Genomic DNA, 19,465 nt, shown 5'->3' on the forward strand with positions numbered 1-19,465 from the left:
CTCTGTCCATGGGATTCTCCAGGAAGAATACTGGAGTGGGGTGCCATTTCTTTTTCCAGGGGATCGTCCCGACCCAGGGATCGAACCTGGGTCTCCTGCATTGTAGGCAGATGCTTTAATACCAGAGTCTTGTGGACTTTCAGTTTTGGGGTTTTTTTGTTGTGTTTTGTTAAAACTCACTCTGTCCTTGTGCTCTGCCCTGTCTGTCCCACAGAAAAGAACACCTGTGGACCGTGGCCTGCCAGGCTCCCTGTCCATAGGGTTCTCCAGGCAATAATACTGAAGGACGTGGCAGCCCACTCCAGTGTTCTTGCCTGGAGAATCCCAGGGACAGAGGAGCCTGGTGGGCTACAGTCCATGGGGTCGCACAGAGTCAGGCGGAACTGAGTGACCAACCACTACTGCTAGACGCCTCTTGCGGAGTCCTGCTGCTGCTGCTGCTGCTAAGTCGCTTCAGTCATGTCCGACTCTGTGCGACCCCATAGACGGCAGCCCACCAGGCTCCGCCGTCCCTGGGATTCTCCAGGCAAGAACACTGGAGTGGGTCGCCATGTCCTTCTCCAATGCATGAAAGTGAAGAGTGAAAGTGAACTCGCTCAGTTGTGTCCGACTCTTAGCAACCTCATGGACTGCAGGCTTCCAGGCTCCTCCACCTATGGGATTTTCCAGGCAAGAGGACTGGAGTGTTGCGGAGTCCTAGGTTTCTCCATTTCCAAAAAGCCAGACGAACACGGCCTGGATTTCTGAAAACCCTGAGTGTGTGTTGTAAAAGCATCGTGGTGGGTGGAAGGGTTTGCTTCTACAGGGGGCAGGCTGCAGGGCGAGCCGGGATGTCGCAGACCCTCCTGCCTTTCCTCCGGAGAGCCTGCCACTCTGACGGGTTCCTCGGAGCTCGCGCTGATGAGCAGCAGCCCCCTTATCGACAGTCTGGCGGCAGCTGCCGGGCGATCGAGGCGGGGACGCGGGCCTCTGTGGCCTTCACGTGCGGCTCAGAATCAGCCTGCGAGTACCGGGGCCATGCAGCTGTCGGGGGATTAGCTGTAAGGAAAGGCGATCCCGTGACGAATGGGTCAGGTATGTCCGCCCCTGGGAAGCCGAAGCTCCAAGATCTGCCTGATAGGAAACCGGTCGGCTTTGCAACAACAGAAAACTCGTTTGTCTTCTGCGTCCTTGTCGGGAAGCCGTGCTGTGGGCTGCCTTGAACGTGGCCGGAGAAACAGAACGGGCTTCCGGTGGGGGGGGGGGGGGGGGGGGGACTCAGATGGTAAAGAACCCGCCTGCAATGCAGACGTGGCTTTGATCGCTGGGTCGGGGAGATCCGCTGGAGGAGGGAAAGGCTGCCCACTCCAGTATTCTGGCCTGGAGAGTTCCGTGGACAGAGGGGCCTCGCGGGCTACAGGCCAGGGGGTGACGGAGTCAGACACGACTGAAGGAGTAACAGTGGCAAGAGAAGCAGGAGGCCCCGCACAGGCCGCCCGCCGGCGGTGGGGCTTTGGTTGGGGAGCCCCTCGGGCACTTTGCTCCGAGTGCGTCACCCATGGTTCCTGAGATGTTCTGTTTCCTACTCGTGATCCCAAGGAGGGGTGCTTGGCAGCAGAAGCATTGTGCTTCCCCCGAAAGAGAGCCTGTACCCATGGTGGCCAGAGTCGTGACCACAGGTCTACCCACGCTTTGCTTGCTTCTCCTGCAGCTGAGAGGCGCCTGCCACCCCGGACGTGGTAGGGACTGGACGAGACTAGGACGAAAGATTACTGTTTAAAATTAAAGATCGCCTCTTTCTGAGTCTCCCCCTCACCTTCCCAGGGAGCGGTGGAGTTTGAAATAAAAGGAAGGGACGTCCCTGGCGGTACAGTGGATAAGAATCCACACGCTAGTGTAAGGGACACGGGTCCCATCCCTGCTCTGGAAAGACCCCGCATGCTGCGGGCAGTTAAGCCCGTGCGCCGCCACTCCTGGAACCTCGCTCTAAAGCCCACGGTCCAAACAAGAGAAGCCACTGCTCCCCACAGCTAGGGAGAGTCCGCACCCAGCACAGCCGAAAATAAAAATGAATTTTAGAAGTATTTTTTAGAAAGAGAGAAAGAAGGATGTGGTCAGACGCACAGTGTAGAAAGATGGCTTTGGCCTTCAGTGCATGAAGTGATGCGTGGAGGATAGTGTCCTTGGAAAGTTTAAAAATAGACAAAAGTAGACAAAATCGCAACATTCATCCCATTGCACTCATCATTTCAGTACTTTTCTCTACAGCAGAAACTAACACGATGTTATAAAGCCAATAAAAATTTATTTTATTGTTATATGTCAACAAAAGTAATGTTAAAGAAAATAAAATTATTCCTTTTATTTCTTTTTTTAAAAAAGAAAGTTTTTTTTTAACTTGTTAGGAATTCCCTGTTTAGTGGTTAGGACTTGGCGTGTTCACTGCTGCAGCCCAGGCTCATTCCCTGGTCAGGGAACTAAGATTCTGCAAGCCTTACAGCAAGACAAAAAAAAAAAAAGATTTTTACTCATCAAAGACTAGATACAACGCAGAATAATAATGAATAATAATAATTCATAATAGCATTATTGTTTCATTATTTTTGGTTTAATTCATAAAGTGGAATACTATACAGCTGTTAAGAAGCAGCACAGGCCAAATGCTGTGTAGTTTATGTAAAGGGGCTACATTCATATCTGAGGATAACTATCATTCTAAGGTTGTTATAAATGAAGATCTACCAAAAAAAAAAAATTAGCTTTCATCAAACTAAAGATAAAAAAGAACAATAATTGAAGGACATGGGGGGAAAAAAGGAACACAGAAGTGTTCTAAATTCCAATATGGGATGATCTCCAAAATATATTTTGGTGGGAAAAAAGAAGATACAGAACGGGGGGTTTAGTACACTACATTTTGCAGGAAAAATGGGAAATTTATACACGTATCTACTTGTGTGTCCATAACTCTATGAATAAACAAAGTATTGCCTGTATCACGGTTGCTTCATAAGAAGGAAACTGGGTACCATAGGATGGGGAGAGATCCTTTTTATTTCACATTTTAAAAATGTGTATAAATTTTAAAGTTGAAGTGTAGGTTAATTTACAATGTTGTGTTAGTTTCAAATGGACAGCAAAGTTATTCAGTTATCCACACACATCTGTTCTTTTCCAGATTCTTTTCTGTTATGTCGTTTCAAGATATCAGGATCCTTCCCTGTGCTATTCAGTAGGACCTTGTTGTTATATCTGTTTTATTAATATAGAGAGTAGTGTCTAGCTGTTAATCCAGACTCACAGTCTGTCCCCCTCCCCACCATCCCTTCGGTTCTCTAGGTCTGTGGGTCTGTTTCCGTCTGCAAATAAGTTCACCTGCATATTTTTTGCCCACATATAAGCAATGTCATATGACATCCGTCTTCGTCTGACTTCATCTAGACTGCCCACAGTCTCTGGGTCCATCCATGTTGCTGCAGGCGGCATTATTTCATCCTTTCTTATGGCCGAGTAATACTCCGTTGTCTATACGCCCCACAGTGCCTTCATCCGGCCATTTGTCAGCGGGCGTTCACGTGGCCTCGCCGTCTTGGCTATTGCGAATCGCGCTGCTGTGAACACGGGGGTGCCCGGATCTTCTCGAATTATGGTCTTCGTCTTTCCCGCATCGTTGCCAAGAAGTGGGCTTGCTGGATCATGTGGGAACTCTAAACTTAGCGTTTCAAGGAACCTCCGGCCTGTTTCCGCAGTGATTACCCCAACCCATTTACATCCCCACCCACAGTGCAGGAGGGTTCCTTTTTCTCCACGTCTTCCAGAGGGGTGTCTTTCCACTGCTTGTCTATTTGAATCTTTGAATGTGTTGCCTGTTCCAAAAAATGAATGAAGGTAGATTTTAAGTGAAAATAAATAACCTTGAAGATAAACTAAAACAGGAGATTTCAGCCCTGTTTCCCTAGCAGCCCCAACCTTCTCCATCGTGCTGATGGAGCTCACCACAGGAGCCCAGTGGCACTTAACCGAACTTCCGCTTAACCCAGCTTCCGCTTAGCCGCACTCTGACCGCGTCTGCGGAGCGAGAATCGCCCTCCCTTAACGAGTGTTCCGTCTTCCCTTCCCAGGTGTGTCGTCAGCCCCAAGGAAGAGGCCTTCAGCCTGAGACCAAGAGGGTCCAGGGGCGAGTTCCCCCGGGTAGGAGCGAAGGTAAGAGCGCAAGAACCACCCCACGCATCACCTCCCAGCCCTCCTAGGCCCCGCAGGTTGTGGGGAGGCCGGTGGGGACCAGTGAGGCTGGGCACCGCATCTGGTGCAGTCACAGTGAGAGCGGGTGGGGATCCGGCAAGAAGGCTTGGGGGCGAGGCTTCCCTGGTAGTCCAGTGGCTAAGACTCTGCGCTTCCAAGGCAGGGGGCCCAGGTTCGATTCCCGGTCAGGGAGCTAGAGCCCACACGGCGCAACAAAGACCCGGCGCAGCCAAATAAATACATATAAATAAACACTTTTATAGAAGAAGGTTCCAGAGGGGACCTGGGGTCAGACTTGCCTCGAATGTCAGCACTGTGTACAACCTGTTCCTTCTCCCGGAGGGCAGGATTCTAAACAGGAGCGGCTCCATCTCAGATCTGCCTTTTAGGAAGATTATCTGTGCTGCTAGAATGATAGTCACCAAATTCCAGGCCTCTCAAAACTGCTTCTGTAGTCCCCGTCATTAATGTTGTTGTCTGTGTGGTTCCCTCCATAACAGTTTTTTAAAAGTTTCACTGGACTCCCTGCCTAACTGAAAAAAATCTCATTAAAGGTAATTTTATTTTTCTTGCCATGTTAAAAGAAAACTTTGATTCGTAACTTACAGAGTAAACCAACATTAGCTCAAAATTTTAATTAGCCATCCAAGGAATCGAAAATATAAAATTACTAGAAGGAAGCTTAGCAGAAAGTCCTTCTGATTGTGAGTTAATACAAATATCTCTTTGATATTACTCCAAAGCCACAATTCAAAAATTAATAAAGAATGATCATTTGGACTTCATAAAAATTAAGAATTTCTGCTTTTCTTTTTTTTTTTTTTAATTTTTCTTCTGGGTCACACCTCGAAGCTTGCGGGATCTTGGTTCCCCAGTGAGGAATTGAACCTGGGCCCCCTGCAGTGAAAGCGCTGAGTGCTAACCACCAGACCACCAAGACAGTCCCAAGAACTTCTCCTTTGAAAGACTCAAAATATGGAGCGCTTCATGCATTTGCTTGAGCCTGGGCCATGTTAATCTTATCTGGATCGGTCCAGTTTTAGTATATGTGCAGCTGAAGTGAGCACGGTAATTTTAAATGGAAGCCTAGTCGATTTACAGCATTGTGGTAGCTTCTGGTATATAGCAAAGTGGTGCAGCTATACCGTCGTTTGTATATATCTGTATTCTTTCTACACTTTTCCCATTATGGTTTATTGCAAGATACTGAATGTAGTTTCCTGTGCTGTACAGGAAATCTTTGTTGTTTATTTTATACACATGGTGCGTGTGTATATTAATCCCAAACTCCTAATCTCTCTCTCCCCTCATAATTTTTATACAATGATATGTGCCCATCATTTCTCAGGACACCTGGAAAAATAATTTAAAACAGTAATAAAAAAAATAGAGATAGGTTTACTGTTCAGCCATTTAAGAAATGAAAAAATGCCATTTGCACCAGCGTGGACGGACCTAGAGATGATCATAGGAAGTGAAGTGCGTCGTAAAGAGAAAAACAAGTACCCTGGGATATCAGTGATAGGAGGAATCTAAAATATGACAGAAATGAACTTATCTGTGAAGCATAAACAGACTCAGACGTAGAGAACAGACTCATGATGGCCAAGGGGTGGGGGTGGGAAGGATTGGGAGTTTTGGGGTCAGCAGATGTCGGCTATTATATACAGGATGGATAAACAGCAAGGCCCTACTGTGGGGCACAGGAAACTCGGTTCAATATCCTGTGATAAACCATCATGGAAAAGAATCCGAAAAAGAATGTGGATGTGTGTGTGTGTGTAACCGAATCACTGCTGGATACCTGAGACCAACGCAGCACCGAATCAACCGCACTGCGATGAAAGCCGTACAAATGGAGGCAGTTTTCCTTCACCCTTGGGAATGCCCCGAGCGAGACTGTTCTAAGCGGATCCCCTGTGCCCTCTAGACTGGGAGGGCTTCGCAGGCGGCGCTAGCGGTAAAGAGCCCACCTGCCAACGCAGGAGGCAGATGCAGGCTCGACCCCTGGGTCGGGAAGACCCCCTGGAGGAGGGCGCGGCAGCCCACTCCCGGGTCATTGCCTGGACAGGGCCGGACAGGACTGAGTGGCTTGGCGCGCACGCACCAGGCTGAGCAAAGGCCCTGCGGCAGGGCCGCGGGCGGCGGTTCCGGGAGCAGCAGGAAGGCCCCCGGGCGGGAGCGCGGCGGGCGGTGGGGGGGCCTGTGCGCCAAGGCCGGCGGGTCTCTGCAGGGGCTGACGTCAGATCCGTGTCTACACAGGAGCCCCCCGGCCGTGCGGCGCCGAGGACGCGGTGGGCAGAAGCCAGAGGTCGCGGGCTGGGCCTCCTGCGCCCCCCGCGGTCCCGGAGGAAGAGGCGGGTGTGAACCAAAGCCTCCGAAGAAAGGGGTCCCAGGAAGCCACGCCGCGGCCCTCAACCGGGCGACTGTGCCCCCGGGAAACGTTGGGCAATACCTGGGACACTGCGGGTTGTCCCGAGGGGCCGGAGGCGGGGGCGGCGGGGGTGGGGGTGGAAGCTGGGGTCGGTGGGCGGAGACCAGAGACGGCGCACAGCAGAGAACCATCGCCTGCAGAACGGCAGGAGCGCCCCGGCTGCGTCATGGCCCGCCCCCGCCCCAGGTTCCACCTGCTTTCCCTTCATCTGAGACCCGTGCACGCGCAGGCGTGCCTCCGTGTGTGTGCAACGACGCTGCCCGTATACACATGACCTGACAAGCTTGTGTGGGTCTCAGCTCTTCCCAGCCCCACCCACCAGCTGTGTGCCCTCGGGCCGGTTGCTTAACCTCTCTGAGCCCCAGTCGTCTTGAAATCGGGGATCATCAAAGGAGCCCCTCACAGGGTTGTTGGGGAGCGTGGTTCATTTGGAAAGGGCCTGTGGACAGGGCCTGTCCCAAGAGAGGGCGTTGAACATGCGGTGGCCATCATCACCACTGCTTTTCTCAGTACTGGTCTGCTCAGGACATCTGCGCTACCAGCTGGGTTCTGAGGATGGCTGGGATGGCTCAGTTGGTAAAGAATCTGCCTGCAGTGCCGGAGACCCAAGTTAGGGAAGATCCCCTGGAGAGGGACATGGCCACCCACTCCAGTATCCTTGCCTGGAGAATCCCGTGGACAGAGGAGCTTGGCGGGCTACAGAGTCAGACACGATGGAGCGATTAACACGAGCTGGGTTGAGGATGGGGGGGATCTTGCCATGTCTCACCTGGTGGGCCACGGGTGGCCGTGCACCCTACTAGGGGAGGACCTGTGGGTCACCCTCCACGGGGTGGAGGGGGTCCTGACCCCACTGGGAAGACGGAGACGGACACTCTGACGTGTTGTCTGGGGAGGACACAGCACGGAACTAGATGACACCCAGCCCGTCAGCCCCCAGCCCTGCTGTCTCCTCCACGGAGAAGGGGCCCTCTGTGGCCACAAGCCTGTTCCTTTCTCAGACTCTGCCTGCTGGGTGCATTTCTTTCCAGCTGGATAGGTTTTAGAGTAACTCTGTGATGTTTTTCTCTTTTTTTAACGTAAGAAAAAAATCATCTTTGTTGTAGAAACTTGAGAAAATGCAGATTAAAATAAAGAAAGAAAAACTGTTTACAGTCCCCGCCGGCACCAAATCTGTTTTCAGGCTTTTTTTTTTCCCCCTCTTTGTTTTTGTCTGGTTTTGGCTTCCTAGGTGGCTCAGTGGTATTTTAAAAAAAGAAAAAGAAAATCTTCCTGCCAACGCAGAAGACCTGGGTTTGATCCCTGAGTCAGGAAGAACCCCAGGAGAAGGAAATAGCAACCCACTCCAGTATCCCTGCCTGGAGAACTCCATGGACAGAGGAGCTTAGTGGACTACAGTCCATGGGGTCACAGAGCTGGACGTGACTAAGACTTTCGGGCTTCCCCGGGTGGATCAGACCGTAAAGAACATGCCCTCCCTGTCACCACCACCTCCTCTCTGAATTCAGAGATAGTGGATTTACAACACTGTATGAGTTTCAGGTGTACAGCATACTGACTCACAATTTTCAAAGGCTAGACACCATTTGTAGTCACTGTAAATTATTGACTACCTTCCCTATGCCGTATAGTTACAGTATATCCACATAGCTTATCTATTTTATGCGTAGAAGTTTATATCTTTTAATCCTCAGTGGTAAAGAACCAGCCTGCCGATGCAGGAGACTTGGGTTCAATCCCTGTGTCAGGAAGACCCCCTGGAGAAGGACATGGCAACCCACTCCAGGATTCTTGCCTGCAGGATCTGATGGCAGAGGAGCCTGGCGGGCTACAGGTCACCAAGAGTCGGGCACGACTGAGCAACTCAGCACCTCCCCTGCACGGCGTCTCCCCACTTCCCGCTCCCCACTGGTAACCACAGGCTTGCTCTCACATCTGTGAGCCTTTTCTCTCTTTTCTTTTCGTTATGTTCACTTGTTTTGCATTTCGGATCCCGCATATGAGTGATATCATGCAGTCTTGTCCTTCGCATTTCAGTAAATCCATGCTATTCTCTGTCGCCCTCTGCTGGCGATTCTGTTCATTGTGACCAGCGTTCTTCCCCCAGCCACGCGCCCCACCAGAAAGGCCCCCCTGCTCGCAGGTCCCGAGCCCTCGAAATGTGGCTGGCGGGAACCGACGTGTGCTGTAAAGTGTGACCCACACCGGGTTTCAGAGGCTGCAGGAGAAAAGGAGATGAGGCAGCTCGTTGGCAGTGCTGGTTTGGTTTTGTTTGTTCTTAAGCACCTCGCCTGACTTTGGGGATCTTACTTCCCAACCAGGGATGGAAGCCGGGGCCCTTGGCATGAGAGGGCAGGACCCTAACCACCGGAGCCCAGGGGGTTCCCAGCCGTGATACTGAGGACGCGCGAGGAGATCTTGAACACGTAGGTGACCCTTGAGCAGCACGGGCTGGGGCGCCGACCTCCGAGCAGCTGAAGATTTGAGTGTAGCTTACAGTCAGCCCTCGTGCCCAGGGTTCCTCTCTGTCCGGGGCTGTGTACTCAGGGCGTGTCTGCTCTCCTGTTCCCTCGCGAAAAATGACCGGCGTACAAGTTGGCTGCATTGGGTTAAATGAGAGCTGGTCTTAAAATCGATGTCACCGGTGCTTTTTCTATTTTTTTAACGAGGACATTAGGAAATGGTGTTACCTATGTGGCTTGAGTTATATTTCTTTACATGCCTTTGGTCTGGACTATTATAAATGTATGTGTGTGGACCAGGCTTGGGGGTCAGGTCCCTCTTTCCTGTGGGGGCCGTCCAGTGTGCTGTGGGATACTGATGGGGGTCTTTGGATAGCAGCAGCATCAGCCCTCAGTTGTGACAACAAAAATACCTCCAGACGCTGACAAATTGTCCCCTGAGGGGCAAAATCACTCTCAGTTAAGAGCCACTGATTTATATGTGTGTGCGCTCAGCCTATGAATTTTTAATTTATAAAATATATTATGTATTTTATATATAAATCTATTTATTGATTTTAGGTACATATATACGGATGTGAGAGTTGGACTATAAAGAAAGTTGCTGCTGCTGCTAAGTTGCTTCAGTCATGTCGGACTCTGTGCGACCCCATAGACAGCAGCCCACCAGGCGCCCCCGTCCCTGGGATTCTCCAGGCAAGAACACTGGACTGGGTTGCCATTTCCTTCTCCAGTGCATGAAAGTAAAAAGTGAAAATGAAGATGCTCAGTCGTATCCGACTCTTAGCGACCCCATGGACTGCAGCCTACCAGGCTCCTCTGTCCATAGGATTTTCCAGGCAAGAGTATTGGAGTGAGTTGCCATCGCCTTCTCCGAAGGAACTCCCTAAGCCATGGTTTTTCCAGTAGTCACGGATGGATGTGAGAGTTGGACCATAAAGAAAGCTGAGCGCAGAAGAATTGATGCTTTTGAACTGTGGTGCTGGAGAAGACTCCTGAGAGTCCGTTGGACTTCAGGGAGATCCAACCAGTCCATCTGGGTGTTCACTGGAAGGACTGCTGCTGAAGCTGAAGCTCCAATCCTTTGGCCACCTGATGTGAAGCACTGACTCACTGGAAAAGACCCTGATGCTGGGAAGGATTGAGGGCAGGAGGAGAAGGGGACGACAGAGGATGAGATGGCTGGATGGCATCACTGACTCGATGGACATGGGTTTGGGTGGACTCCAGGAGTTGGTGCTGGACAGGGAGGCCTGGCGTGCTGCAGTCCATGGGGTCCCAAAGAGCTGGACACGACTGAACAACTGAACACACAATGGGTAAAATACAGCTGGCCCCTGAACAATACAGGTTTGAACTTCACAGATCCATTTATGTGCAGTTTTTTCTCAATAGTACTTCCCGCAGTGCCACATGATTAGACCTACGGATACCAAGAAACCAAGCGCACCGGGGACTGACAGCAAGCCATGTGCAGATTTTTAACTGCACGGAGTCAGCACCTCTAACACCCCCACGCTGTTTAGGGGCCGACTGTGTATCGGTTACTAATTATCTACCATATGTACTGCAAAGTGAAGTGAAGTCACTCAGTCGTGTCCGACTCTGTGCGACCCCGTGGACTATAGCCTACCAGGCTCCTCTGTCCATGGGATTCTCCAGGCAAGAATACTGGAGTGGGTTGCCATTTCCTTCTCCAGGGGATCTTCCCGACCCAGGGATCGAACCCGGGTCTCCTGCATTGGAGTCGGATGCTTTAACCTCTGAGCTGTGTGCCTAGAGCCATGTACTGCAAGGTATACACATATTTATGAAGTGAAAAACTATATACAAAAGACAGCTAAACGTAACCCCTCCTGAGCCCCAGTCATGTGCAAGCTCTGGAGGCACAGGGAGGTTAAGCCACTGGCCCCCGGGTGCACAGCTCATTGACCCGGATTCAAATCCAGACACACCACTGAGGAGCGCCTGCCCCGCAGCCAAGGGCAGACCTGTAAGCCCCCGGGATGTCTGTGTGCCGTAGAGCAGTGTGACTGTAGTTAGGGCCGTGTAGTGTGAACATGCAGTTTGCTAAGAGGGTCGTTGAGTGTTCAGCACAGACCTGAAGAGGAAGGGGAGGAGGGAGAGGAGGTGGCGGGAGGGGAGGAAGGAAGGAGGAAGCCAGGAGAGGAGGAAAGACTGGTGACTTGGGGATGCCGGATGCATTAACGTGGCTGTGACGGTTATTTCACAGTGCACACTTGCATCAAATCGCCCCTCTGTCCAACGTAAACGTATTCAGTTTTAACGCGTCGGTTATACGTCAATAAAGCTGAGACAGTGAAGCCCAGGCCCTCCATCCGTGGGGGTCCGTGTGCCCTTCCTGGAACAGGCGCCCTCCCGGGGGAGGGGGTGTGGAGGAGGGGGGTCAGGGTCACAACTTCTGCCTCCCCTGGAGGCCGGAAGAATCCAGGCACTCGGTCCCTCCCAGTCTGCTCCTGTGAGACTGTGGGAGAACAGGAAACACTGATCCGCTCACCCATTCGCTCACCCGAGTCAGGCTGTCCGTCCTCCGGCCCTACTACGTGCCGGGCACGGCCCAACGCTCTGAGGGCCCCCAGGTAACTAGGGCAGCACAACTCTCAGAGACCCCTGACCCCAGCAGAAGACAGGACCCCGCAGCAGGCACATGCAGCTCGTTCGGAGGAAGTCAAGCGGGCAGGAACCTGCCTGGTGGCTCAGACAGTGAAGAGTCTGCCTGCCGATGGGGGAGACTCGGGTTCCCCTGGGTGGGGAAGATCCCCCGGAGGAGGGCCCGGCCCCCCACTCCAGTATTCTCGCCTGGAGAATCCCATGGACAGAGGAGCCTGGTGGGCCACATAAAATCCACGGGGTACTAAAGAGTCGGATGCGACTCAGCGCGCACTACAGGAAAATGATGGGCATGGGATTCTGGAAGATTCTAGAATCTTTACCTTTATCTAAAAATCTCTACCTTTCTCCAGGGCAGAGAACCCCATGAAGTCTCTTCTGCATCGGGAAAGGGAGGTTCAGAATGGGGGTGGGCGAGAGGCCAGAGCCCCCTTCTCAGCATCTCCCCCCAAGAAGCACCCCCTCCCCAGAGTCCAGGCAAGGGTTCGAACACGCACGCACATACAGTCTAAGTCCTGCGCCTGGAAAATTCCAGGCTCCAGGGTCCCCCCACCGCCCCTCTCCTGCTCCTGCCGCAGCCCCACCGCCTCCCCGCCGGCTGCGGTTTCCATAGCAATGGATGTCGCCCGCCGACAGCTCTCCAGGCTGATAAACGACCGCGCGGCCTGATGAGGGGGAGGAGGGGGAGGCCGGAGCAAGGGCTCCCCATTAGTAGGCCACTCACGACTTTGATCCAATTAAAGTGCATCTTTAGACTGGGGTCTGCGCGGGGGCAGGCGGGGCGAAGTCCAGGCGGGTTTTCTGCAGACATCCCAAGTGGCCCCGAAGAGCCGCAGACACCATCCACCCCACCTGTTCGCAAGCGTGCTCCTTCATTCCTTAAACCACTTATTTATTCCAAACATATTGACTGGATTAAATAGATGATGAACACAGATAATTCAATTGCTACATTAATTCTGTGCCTATTTTAAGCTCCAGGCTTCTGTCTGGAGAGACCTAGGAGGACGAAGAAAAAGCCGCAGAGCCTCCTTCGAGGAGGCTCTGGGACTGCGGTTCAGCTGCCGGGGCGCGGACGCGGAGACTGTATTGTTATGACGGCAGGCGCGCAGTTCTGGGAAGACAGACCCCGCAGCATCAGATTCAATTTCGTGTTTTCCCTTTTTAACAGTAGTACATTTTATTTTATTTTTTTTGTATACCTGTGGCTGATTCATATTGAGGTCTGGCAGAAAAAAAACCAAAATTCTGTAAACCAATTATCCTTCAACAAAAAAATAAATTAAAAAAAAATCTTCATTGAAGCATGCTTGGTTTACCATGCTGTGTTAGTTGCTGGGGTCCAGCACAGTGATTCAGACATAGATATAAAGATACATATATATATTTTTCAGATTCTTTCACATTCCAGGTTATTACAAGATATTGAATATAGTTCCCTGATCTGTATTGGTTATTAAAAGCATATATCTGATAATTCCAAACTCCTAATGTATCCCTCCTCCCCCCGCCCCCACTCACCCCCTTGGTCACCATAAATTTATTTTCTATGTATGTGACTCTGTTTGCGTTTTATAAGTAAGTTTGTTTTATCATGTTTTTAGACTCCACATATAAAGCGATATCATGAGCTTTCCTGGTGGCTTGGTGGTAAAGAGTCCGCCTGCCAAGGCAGGAGACATAGGAGACACAGGTTTCATCCCTGGGTGGGGAATATCCCCTGGTGAAAGGAATAGCCACTCACTCCAGTATCCTTGCCTGGAAAATCTGATGGACAGAGGAGCCTGGAGGGCTGCAGTCCATCAAGTGAAAAAAGAGCTGGACACGGCTGAGTGTCTAAACAACATAAGCAATATCATATGATGTTTGTCTTTCTCTGACTTACTTCACGCAGTGTGATAATTTCTACGTCCATCCATGTGGCTGCACAAGGCATTGTCTTATTCTTTTTTATGGCTGAGTGATACTCCAGTGTGTATATATACCCCATCCTCTTCATCCATTCACCTGTCGATGGAAACTTAGGTCGCTTCAGTGAGAGTACATTTTAAATGGTGATTACGTCTCAACTCTGTGGACATAATAATCTTATGGGAAGTATTGTCTAGTGAAAACTCAACTTTCCTGCCAGTCCCAAGTCACCCCGTTCCCTCTGAGGAATGTGGAACATCATCCTTGACGAGGCATTATAAGCACATCACATTGGCAGCTCCCTCCTTTTAAAAACAGAATAGTGACTTTTGCATCCATGTTTTCTGCAGCTTGCTATTTCCTAATGTGAAGACAGCATAGTTTGGTGGTTCAACGCCTGGACTGAACGCACTGTCTAAATTTGACTCCCAGCTTGTCCACCTGTTACCCTGGGACCCTGGGCTTCCTCTCTTGGTGCCTCCATTCCCCCAGCTCTAAAATATCACCGACTCGGTGAACGTGAGTCTGAGCAAACTCCGGGAGATCGTGAAGGATGGGGGAACCTGGCATGCTGCAGTCCATGGGTCGCAAAGAGTCAGACATGACTGAGCAACTGAACACCAGCAAAACAGGGGTTGGGGTGAGAGCTGAAAGAAGAGCAGCTGGGAGGCGGTTGCCTGTGGGGTCTGTATGCACGTTAAATAAATGAGTCCTTGGTGGCCAGTCTACACTGGGACTTCAGCAGATGACCCATTCCTCTTACAGATTGAGGACACCCCACGGTATGGTTGTCACGCGATATCTCACCTTGACACTGAGGCTGGGCCCCTCCTCTGGCAACTGACATGGCTGCAGTCAACTCCGCGACGCCCCTGCTGTTGCACGTCTCAATACAAGTGCAGCTGTGCGATTTATCCTTGGAACTAAAACTGCCAGGTCAAAGGGGAAAAAGCCGTCTGATTTTGCATCTTTAATGCAAATTGCCCACCGTAAAAATTGTGCCTGGGGGATTCCCTGGTGGCCCAGTGGTTAAGACTCTTCACTTCCAGTGCTTCCAAGGCAAGGGGCACAGGTTCAAACCCTAGTCAGGAAACCAGGATCCCACGTGCCGTTCAGTGCAGCCAATGGAAAAAAAAAAATTTTTTTTAATTGTTAGCTATTTAAGTGTGCAAACAAAAAGCCCACCAGTGCATAACTGTATCTCCAGAAAAAACTATCCTTCAAAAATGAAAGAGAGGGACTCCCTTGGTGTCCCAGTGTTAAGAATTCACCTTGCGATGCAGAGGACACAGGTTCGATCCCTGGTCAGGGAACTAAGATCCCCCATGCTGCAAGCAACCAAGTCTGCACACCACAGCTGGAGAACCCTCAAGCCACAGCAAAGCCCTGATGCAGTCACAGAAATAAAAAAGTAATTTTTTAAATGAAGAAAAAACAAAACACTTTCTCAAATAAAAATGGAAGGAATTCATTCCCAGACCTGCCTTGCAAAAAACATATATATATTAAAAAGAAGTTCTTTAAAGAGAAGTGAGAAAAACAAAAAAGATGGAGCCCCTTTACAAACCCGCCACCGATGGATACACCTTGAAGCAGCAGCGAAATCATGGGAGAGCTCATTTCAACATAAAAATACAGCTTTCTGATTTTTCTCGAAACTTCAGAGCACCTAGCGGCACTGGTTCGATGTCATGCGCACAAGCCACTGGCTGGAGTCCGGAAAGCAGCTGCTCAAGTTACCGAGTCCCACCTTCTCCGCGTGGCCACACTGCCCACCACCCCCTGTACGTTCAGACGCTTATCAGCGTTCGCTTCGTGTGCTCGAGGCGGTGGTTGCCTTTCATAGGAGGTGTCACTCCGCACCCTTGAGAACACTGAGGCCAGACTGAAGAGAAGCGCTCACTTTAGGGAAATGCCAGGGCTTTGTCCCAAATGGCTGTGCCATTGGGGACAACGTTTCTGGGGCTGCACACATCTCCCCAGTGCTCAGGGCGTCATTCTCTTCATTTTTCACCCTTCTAGTGAGTCTGTAATGGTGATCACTTATTTTATTTTTTATTTTATCCTGGAGTATAGTTGGTTTACAGTGCTGCATTAGTTTCGGGAGCACAGCAGAGTGATTCGGTTGTGCGCCTACTAATACGTGCTTCTGTTCTTATTCGGATTCCCTTCCCATTTAGACCGTTACACAGCGCGCGGCAGAGGTCCCTGTGCTCCGCAGGAGTAGGTCCTTGCTGGCTCTCCATTTCAAATACACGGCAGTGCGTGCTTGTCCATCCCAAACTCCCAAACCACCCCTTCCCTCCCACCCTCGCCACCCCCCAAACGACCATAAGTTCGTTCTCCAGGTCTGTGGGTGTCTCTGTTTTGTAAATAAGTTCTTTTGTATCGTTTGTTTAGAGCCCACGTATGAGTAATATCACAGGATATTTGCTTTTCTCTGACTGTACTTCACTCAGTATGATCATCTCCAGGGCCGTCCAGTTGCAGCAAATGGCATCACTTCAGATACTTAGTTTAAAACAAAGGAGAGCGAGAGGATATATTAGTATCCTTATGGAAATGAAAACTACTCTGAACTGTACATTGGGCACAAGCCCCAGCCCACCTTCTTGCCTCCCTGTGTCACCCTTGTGAGACTCTGAGCTGGGACCTTTGGGTTTCAGGGGTGTCTGGGGCTTTGGGAGTGGGCGCCTCTCCCTGGGAAGAGATGCCCCTGAGGCTCCTCTCCCCCTTCACCTCTCCTGCGCTCAGCCCCAGGGTCAGACAGCGAGGTCTCCTCCCGTCTGAATATCAAGGTCCCCTCAGCCCGCCTCCCTTAACTGTTTATCCCCCCACAAACGTGTCCTCTGTCTCACCCTCCATTTCCTAAGTCATTCTGCCTTTCAGACGCCTCTCCTCCCACCAGACAGTGCGTGGATGCCTCCACACATCTGCGTGCATGGTAGGTGAGGCACCTGCTGTGTGCAGGCACTAGGCTGGGCCAGGGGTGCAGGGGGAGACCGAGACAGACGGCTCCATCCCACGGAAGGGGGCTCACTCTGCAGTGGGGAGTGGGGGGGTGATAAAGCAGGACAAGCGTTAGGGCGAACAAAAGACCCTGATGCTGGGAAAGATTGAGGGGGTGGGGGAGATAATAAAGCAGGAAAGGGGTTCAGTTCAGTTCAGTCACTCAGTCATGGCCGACTCTTTGCGATCCCAGGGACTGCAGCATGCCAGGAGAAGGGTTAATTAGGGCAAATTAAAAAAAGGGTTAGGGAAGAAAAAAAAGGCTCTGATGCTGGGAAAGAGTGAAGGTGGGAGGAGAAGGGGGTGACAGAGGATGAGATGGTTGGATGGCATCACCGACTCGATGGACATGAGTTTGAGCAAGCTCTGGGAGTTGGTGATGGACGGGGAGGCCTGGCGTGCTGTGGTCCATGGGGTCACAAAGAGTCGGACACGACTGAGTGACTGAACTGACTAGGGGAAATACAGAGATGGGGGTCAAAGGGTTGGAAGTTTCAGTTATGCAAGGGAATAAGTTCTGCAGATTTAATGTACAACCTGGTGACTGTGGTTAATACGACTATGCATGTGTTAGCCACTCAGCCATGTCCAAGTCTTCGTGACCCCATGGACTGTGGCCTGCCAGGCTCCTCTGTCCATGGGGTCCTCCCAGAAAGAATACTGGCTTGGATAACCGTTCCCTTCTGCAGACAGTCCCTTCTCCATCTGCCATCTTCCCAACCCAGGAATTGAACCCAGGTCTCGTGCATCGCAGGCAGATTCTTGACCGTCTGAGTCATTATAAAAGTATACAAATTGTGTACCTGACCTGTGCTAAGAGAGTTGATCCCAAATGCACCCACCATAGACACACACAAAGTTGTAACTGTGGGGTAAGGGGTGTGTCCGTAACTTGATTGCAGTCATTTCCCAACATATACATATATCAAAATATCTCATAATTATGCCTCAATAAAACTCGGGGAAAGAAAAGAAGAAGGTACTCTCAGGTGAAGGTAACCTCAGATGCTATGTATAAAATAAAGCAGGACTCTGAGTCGGGGAGAGGAGGGAGCAGGGGCTGAGCTCTTCTTTCACTAAGGGTCTAAGGGCAGCCCAGGGCTTTGGGTGTTCAATTACTTCTCTCTCCCTCGTTTCCCATTCTGACGCAGGTGAATCCTGGAACGTAGTTTTGTTTTTTTTTTAATCCTGGCTACACTAGGACAGGCACGGTGCCGAGTGATTTACAAACAGCATCTATTATCATCTGCACCACACTCCAAGGATACAGAAAAATATACGTATCTCCCCACTTTTAGATGAGAACGCTGCCTCAGAAAGGTGACGTCACTTTCCCATGATCCCGTATTTTTGTTCAAACTCCCCTCCCCCCACCCCGGCCAACTATTTATTGGGAATCGGTTCGTATGGCAGGCTGGAACTCTAACCCCCACGCAGTCTGGAAAGTTCCACCCGCTAAGTGGCTCTCAGCCTCGTCCCCATCCCTCGGCTGCAGTTTCCATGGCAACAGAGCCTGCCTGCCTCCCTGAGACCCCGCCAATGCTCTTAAGGACCAGGGCCGAGTAATGGATACCAGAGCTGTCGAGCAGAAGGGCGCGGTCTGGGGGAAGGGCACACGGGCTTCTGGGATTGGGGATTCTGTCTTTTGAGAAGGTCACAATGGCGTCTTTGCAGGAGGGGCGGGGAACCTGAAGACCAGAGTGGAAGTCACAGGTGTCCGTTGCAGCCTCTGGCACCAGTGACGTAAACAACCTTTGCTCTCGCCAGTAATCAGTTATTTGACTGATTCATTCTTTCAACAAAGGTTTATAGAGTCACTGCTGTCTGCCAGACTCTTCTGGGTGGTGGTCGCCTAAACCAGAGCTTTCGTTTTCAAGCAGGTTGGTTTCCTATTGGAAGATGCAGTAAATACAAATATATATATGTAAATACAAGCATGCTTTTATTTATATACAAATATATGTAATATACAAATAATACATAACAGCGATGTGTGCAATATATGATTATTACATATATTATCATAAATAATATTTGTTTACTTGGTATACACAATATTTCTGTGTAAATAATATATGCACATATAAACAATATAGGGATTCCCACGTGGTGCAGTGGTAAAGAATTCGCCGCCATGGCAAGAGACACAAGAGATGTGGGTTCAATCCCTGAGTTGGGAAATCTCCTGGAATAGGAAATGGCAACCCACTGCAGTATTATTGCCTGGAAAATTCCATGGACAGAAGAGCCTGGCAGGTCACAGCCCATGCGGTCGCAGAGTTGGGCACAACTGAGCATGAGCATACATGCTAACATGTGAAACACACATGTAAGTAATATGTAAGCACATGCACATATATGACACACACATGTGCGTATATATTGTCAACTTAAAAAGAATAGTCACAAGCTGAAAGCAGAGAGTCATTTTATTGGGTAGGAGTGTTTAGGACTCCAAGCCCGGGAGACAGAATCTCAGTAGCTCTGAGAAAACTGCTCCAAGGAATCAGGAGGGTAAGTCAGGATATATGCAAGTTTGCAACAAAGGGAGCAGGCAGCTGAAAATCAGAGATCAGGTGTCAAGGAATTCAGCGTTCGATGGACGAGGAGACGCAAGGCTCTGGGCTTGCTGCGTTAGCTCCTTTGTTACACACCTCAGCTGTCTGGGGCCGCTTCTGTGTCCTTGTTCACCTGGCTTCTTGCATTTCCCCAGCTCCTCAGCAATCACTGTGGGGGCGGCAGGATCCGCTGGGTCACAGTTTGGGGGGCGCTCATTCCCGTGTGGAGGCCAGAAGTC

General features: G+C 50.6%; 1 protein-coding gene and 1 pseudogene across 5 annotated transcripts in view; one reads left to right on the forward strand and one right to left on the reverse strand.

The window, feature by feature from the left end:
- The window catches only part of LOC132657795 (uncharacterized), a 169,103-nt gene extending 151,478 nt beyond the window's left edge, over positions 1–17,625 (forward strand). The window contains exons 4-6 of one of the 5 annotated variants that reach the window (XR_009596461.1): positions 4,101–4,182; positions 8,977–9,081; positions 9,679–17,625. Coding sequence is in view for 3 of the 5 variants with exons in the window: in XM_060399182.1 (XP_060255165.1) it covers positions 4,101–4,182; positions 8,977–9,050 (156 nt within the window). In the remaining 2 variants the exon portion in view is untranslated. Of the gene's footprint in view, positions 1–4,100; positions 4,183–4,721; positions 6,710–8,976; positions 9,658–9,678 lie in introns of those variants that run through there. The other 4 variants (XM_060399183.1, XR_009596462.1, XM_060399182.1 and 1 more) reach the window with 4 other exon arrangements.
- LOC114118172 (U6 spliceosomal RNA) lies at positions 5,191–5,288 on the reverse strand (annotated as a pseudogene).
- Positions 17,626–19,465: the final 1,840 nt, after the last annotated feature.

The sequence above is a fragment of the Ovis aries genome, chromosome 14, assembly GCF_016772045.2.
Source record: "Ovis aries strain OAR_USU_Benz2616 breed Rambouillet chromosome 14, ARS-UI_Ramb_v3.0, whole genome shotgun sequence".
Classification (NCBI taxonomy): domain Eukaryota; kingdom Metazoa; phylum Chordata; class Mammalia; order Artiodactyla; family Bovidae; genus Ovis; species Ovis aries.